The sequence below is a fragment of the Chlamydotis macqueenii genome, chromosome W (assembly GCF_036417535.1).
Source record: "Chlamydotis macqueenii isolate bChlMac1 chromosome W, bChlMac1.mat, whole genome shotgun sequence".
Classification (NCBI taxonomy): Eukaryota; Metazoa; Chordata; class Aves; order Otidiformes; family Otididae; genus Chlamydotis; species Chlamydotis macqueenii.
The window spans coordinates 50635986-50641985 of NC_141592.1; the positions used below are offsets into that span (position 1 = coordinate 50635986).

Here is a 6000-nt window from a genome sequence, read left to right on the forward strand (position 1 = left end):
TAACAACAGATAAGTAAGAGTTTCAAAAATGAGCAAAATCTCTCCAGCTTTCTCTGCCTTCTTGTTTTCATTATGTTCTTCCCATTCATCCTGCACCACCTGAAGCAGCCTTTCTTGCATACTTGCATACAGTTCATACTTGGTGCCCTTGCCATCCCTCCCCTCTTGCTCCTTGACTGTCAGGCAGAGGAGAGAGAGGAGAACAAAGCAGCCCTTGTCAGTAGGAGGCATGGCTGCTGCATAGCCTTGCAGTTTAGTTCTTGCTCAGTTCTCCTTCACTTTTACAGCCTGCAAAAACAATTAATTTTTCTTGTCCCAAATACTTAATTTGTGCTGACATTTCACCTTCTCTCACAGTATGGAACACATCAAGTTAGTACTGATTCAAAAAAGGTCAACTAATGAATGAACAAAGTTGTAGGTTTTCCTTGAGCTAAGGGTTCTTGGAAGATAGTTATCGTCAGTGCTGTGGCTGAGACTTAGATCAATCATTTTTACTTACACATGAATATTTAATTACTAGTTCTTGGATGGTATTAGGGTTCTTTGGGTTTCCCGTAGTTTAGAGAACTGCCCTTTGAAGAAAAATAATTAGGTGTTTTGTTTTGGGTTTTTTGTAAATGTAACTTTTTTAGAATTTTCCTTTAGGACCTTGTCGTAGTTCAGCCCCAACAGGGACCAGACTACGCAGTCTCTCTCTCACTCCCCCCACTCTCCAAGAGAATAGGAGGAGATTTGACAAACAAAAGAAAACCAGGAAAAAAAAAAACAAACATGCGGGTTGAGATTGAACAAAAAGTAAATTTAACAGTAATGACAGAAGAAAACAAGAGAGTGATGGAACACAAATACAGTACAATAGCTCACAACAGATCTCCACACCCAGTCTCTTCCAACTAGGAGGGGGCCTCCCTTCAGCACCCTCCTCACTTATATACTGAGCATGATGTCAGATGGGATGGAATAGCCCTTTGGCTAATTTGGGTAAATGAACCCCAGCTGTTAGCTAATTAGTTAACTATCCCAGCCATAGGGGCTACCGGCTTCAGTTCTCCACCCAGCTCAGGTAAATATTAACTCTATCCTGGCCAGAACCAGGACAGACCTGATCCTGGAAAATAGCTACTCTATTCATAATTAGTGATGCGAAGAATGCTGCTTTAAGTTAGTGTTCAAAGCCATCATGGAAATATTTATATGGACATTTAAGGCGATGTTTGCCAGGCTGATCTTGTTTATAAGACAGCCTCTAAGGGAAACAAGTATAGGGATGTTGTAGTTCAGGCCCGATTGGGACCAGACTACGCAGTCTCTCTCTCACTCCCCCCACCCTCCGAGAGAATAGGGGGAGATGATATAAGAAAAACGGCTCAAGGTTTGAGATAAGGACGGGGAGAAATCCTTAAAGTTACCGTCACGGGCAAAACGGACTCGACTTGGGGAAAACTATTCATTTATTTCTAAAATTAGCAGGAGAATGAGACAGGGAACAAGATAACCTCCCCCCACCCCTCCCTCTTCCCGGGCTTAACATTATCTCTACTACCTTCCCCTCCCTGAGTGGCACAGGGGGGAAAAGGGAATGGGGGTCGCGGTCAGTTCATCACGCGTTGTTTTACGCTGCTGTGTCATCGTCGGGGGAAGAACTCCTCGCATTCCTCCTCTGCTCCAGCGTGGGGTCCCTCCCACGGGCCACAGTCCTTTGTGAAACTGCTCTGGCGTGGGTCATCTCTTCCACGGGGTGCAGTCCCTCTAGAACAGCTGTCCCAGCGGGCCCTCCATGGGCCACAGCCTCCTTCAGGCCTCCACCTGCTCCGGTGTGGGGTCCTCCACGGGCTGCAGGTGGATCTCTGCCCCTCCGTGGACCTCCATGGGCTGCAGGGGGACAACCTGCTCCACCATGGTCATCACCACAGGCTGCAGGGGAATCTTGGCCAGGAGCCGCATTACTCCTCCCCCTCCTTCTTCACTGACCTTGGCGTCTGCAGCCGTTCCTCACAACAGGCTGGCAGACGCCTCTCGGGATCCTTTTTACATCTTATTCACTTCAACTTCTCATCTCCTCTCCACTTCTTGCAGCCAGGCTGGGCCGAGTTGGGCCCAGTCTGCTGCCCGGCAGGAGGCCAGAGGGTGAGGCCTGCAAGGCCCACAAGGCTCGCACCTCCCCCTCTCTGCTCCCCACTCAGCTACTTCACATCTTCTCCTCCTCTTTTTTCTGTTTTCCCCTTCTTAAATACGTTATCGCAGAGGTGTTATCACGGGACATTCTGCTACCAATTGGCTCGGCCTTGGCCAGCAGCAGGTCCGCCCTAGGCCCGGCCGAGTCCACTAAACAAAGGGGAGCAACTTCTAGCAGTTTCCTACAGAAGCTACCACCTTGGGCCCCCCCTTACTAACAAAACCAGAACAAGGGACTATAGAAGTTTGGATCAAGATGGCAGGTCTTCCTCTAGATGTAATAAACATTGTGTTTGAACAAGCAAGTGCCTGTGTAATTGAGGAGATTGGTAACAAGGTGTCACCACAGTACTTAATATATATTATTGTATAGCTACATCCACCTAACAAATTTAGAAACATCTAGGAAATTATGGGTTTTTTTTGGTGTGTGATAGCTTCATTCACGGTCAAGCTGGGGAATCACATTCAATGAGAATGTGATTCCTACAGGGACTTCTGGAGTTCAGGCTTGGGTGGGTCACTATGCAGTTGGTGTCAACTCATTTGTTTGCTTGTCTGTTACTTGGATACAGTGTACATCACCTTCCATTACAATGGGAGAAACCTTAAAGTAATCTGTGCGTTATTATTATTATTATTCGTTATCAATGATTTTTTTAAAAGCTTTCTGATATAGAAATTCTCACATCATTTATGGGAAAAACTCCATCTATTTAAGAAATACTTTATGCAGTTCCTTCTCTAGCCTCTTAAAATGCATAGGCTCTTTTATATCAGGAAGGGATTTTAATACTTACAATAAATACTTAGGTAGGCTGGAACTAAAATTTTAGCTTTTAAGTAAACTTTTAAGCAAAGATGGATTTCTCGGTGCTTGGCAACTTTAGCTTTCTCAGTAGCTATTGATGCTGATTTTGTGCTTTTAAAATTCCCTCCTCTAAGTGCACACACTCTGAAGTGCCCAGTTCTGCTGTCTTAACAAAAAAACATTAGAAATAATTTTTATAGAAACATCAAAGCTCTGCCAAACATGTGCCCATGTGTAATGTGCACACCCACACTCACACAGTGCATGTCACTGCTTCACCTGGTGGGGAGCAGGAAGGGAGAAGGAAGCTTCTGAATTTATAAAAGGCTGGAAGTAGACAAATGGACAAGATTGGAGGAGATGTTTTTTTTTGTTTTTATTAACTTTTTCTTCGTGACTGTGTGTGGTGTTTTGTTTGGTGGTTTGTTGGGGGGGGAGTGGTTTTTTTGTTTGCTTGTTTTCTTTTCCTTCAGTACAAGAGTGCTTATTTAGAATCATAGAATCGTAGAGTGATTAGAGTTGGAAGGGACCTTCAAAGGTCATCTAGTCCAACCCCCCTGCAAGGAGCAGGGACATCTCCAACTAGATCAGGTTGCTCAGAGCCTCATCCAGCCTGGCCTTGAACATTTCCAGGGATGGGGCATCCACCACTTCTCTGGGCAATATGTTCCAGTGTTCTACAACTCGCATTGTAAAAAATTTTTTCCTAATATCCAATCTAAATCTACCTCCCTCTATTTTAAAACCATTGCCCCTCATCCTATCACAACAGGCCCTACTGAACAGCCTTTCCCCATCTTTCTTGTAGGCCCCCTTGAGGTACTGGAAGACTGCTATCAGGTCTCCCCGGAGCCTTCTCTTCTCCAGGCTGAACAGCCCCAACTCTCTCAGCCTGTCCTCATGGGAAAGGTGCTCCAGCCCTCTGATCATCTTCATGGCCCTCCTCTGAACCTTCTCATATCCCTAATCAAGACATGTCTTAGCTAGCATTTTATCCAAACCTTAAATGTACACTGAAACTCCTCAGAGGCTTTTGTGGTCTCTGTCTCTATGCATATAGAATCATAGAATCATATATCTGGGTAGGTCAGAGATCAGAGAAATGCTGACATGAGCACAATATCTTAGTATAATAGTCAGCAATATGAATTTGACAGCTCATTCTGCAGTGGTGGGGGGGGAGAATCACTGTAATAGTACAGCTTAAACTTTGCCTGACTCTTGGCTTTTTTGCTTGTTTTTTTTAGGTGAAACATGGAACCCATTGAAGTTGCACTACCAATTGCGAAATGTCCGTGAACGGTTAGCCAAGAATCTAGTGGAAAAAGGTGTACTGACAACAGAGAAACAGAACTTCCTTCTTTTTGACATGACTACGCACCCTCTCACCAACAACAATATCAAACAGCGCCTCATCAAGAAGGTTCAGGAAGCAGTTCTTGACAAATGGGTGAATGACCCTCACCGCATGGACAAGCGCTTGCTGGCACTCATTTATTTAGCACATGCTTCAGATGTTCTGGAGAACGCTTTTGCCCCCCTTTTGGATGAGCAGTATGACTTAGCCACAAAGAGAGTGCGGCAGCTTCTGGATTTAGACCCTGAGGTTGAATGTATGAAAGCCAACACGAATGAGATTCTGTGGGCTGTTGTTGCAGCTTTCACAAAATAACTGTTCGGACTGAAGTGTTCTCTCTTCTTTCATGTAAACCAGTTGTTTTTCTTCTATTGACTATTCATGTTTTCTGTAATTTGTACCTTCTCACATGATGAATCAGCTTTTGTTTAATAGGAATTATAAGTGGTGCATTCCCTCCTTCTCTGTTTATCTGTAAGCAGGATTCTGCTGGTACAAGAGACCTTCCTGTTTAAAAACAACAGAAAAAGGGTTTACTGCCATATTGGCATTCTGTTTCCTATTCAGTTTGAGTTATCTGAAAAACTGTTTAATCTGTTTTTCATCTTACTGTTATTGAAGTAGTTTAACATGGAAAGTACCTCAAGGAGGAAATGTGCATGCAGTTGGATCACTAGTCTCAGCTGACACAGATGTGTGCATGCATCAATACTTCTGCAGTACAATTCATAACAGATTGAAAAAGGGCCTTTTAAAATCACCAAATTCCATGTTGAAGTGTTAGCCAGGACACTTTATACACAGACATTGTTTCAATTATATCTAACAAATTTACTTTAAAAGCAGAAATGCCATTAAGCAGCTTTGTCCTGTAAAATGCCCCACAAATTTTACTTTTCATGCAAGTCTCTTGTATACTTCTAATGTTATCATTAGAATGATAGCTGAGTCATAAGGCTAGTGTAGAAAGGTTCAATTGTTTCATAAACCAGTTTTAGGATGGGATAGATTTCATTATATTGTATATATAGTTCAAATTGTATATTATCAACTGCCCCATCTTAGTATTTTGCAAGATCTACTTAGCTGTATACCTGGTGCCCCTTATTTTCTATCAGCTGTTGCCATTTGATGGAAAGAAAGGCCTCCTATAAAGAGCATATATGTGAAAGCTATTTGTTTCCAGTGTCTACCGAGTTTGCCATCTACGTATTCTCAGTCTATGCATTGCCTTTGATATTTAGTGTATAGAAAGAGACCACTTTCTATCATAGTTTGTACTTTTTTTTTTCCCCCCTCCTGTATGGAAGAGGCTTGTGACCAGTACCGTTCTTGAGTGCAGTTTTTTATTTTGTTTGTACACAAATTAGTGTTTGTCTCTTAAACCTAGTAATATATTTTACACTTTAAAAACAAAAAGTTGGTCCTAGCAGGTGTTGCATGTAAATAGTTAGCAAGTAATGACTGCAGTTCAGATGATTAAAATTTCTGTAATGGGACGCTCTGCTATATTTTAATTTTTTATATACAATTATGTTGATTAGCACACTATTGTGAAAAAAATATATAAAACTTTGGCTTTTTAAAATTTATTGCCTCTTTGCCACTGCTTGTTATCTCCCATTGGTTTCACAGTGTAAATATTATGCATTGA

General features: G+C 42.5%; 1 protein-coding gene across 1 annotated transcript in view; it reads left to right on the top strand.

Annotated features, from left to right (window-relative positions):
* The window catches only part of LOC104476742 (Golgi phosphoprotein 3), a 54299-nt gene extending 49568 nt beyond the window's left edge, over positions 1 to 4731 (top strand). Inside the window, exon 4 of the mRNA XM_086769556.1 lies at positions 4237 to 4731. Coding sequence (XP_086625682.1) covers positions 4237 to 4661 — 425 coding nt within the window. The 3' untranslated portion in view covers positions 4662 to 4731. The remainder of the gene's footprint in view (positions 1 to 4236) is intronic.
* The last annotated feature ends 1269 nt before the right edge of the window (positions 4732 to 6000 follow it).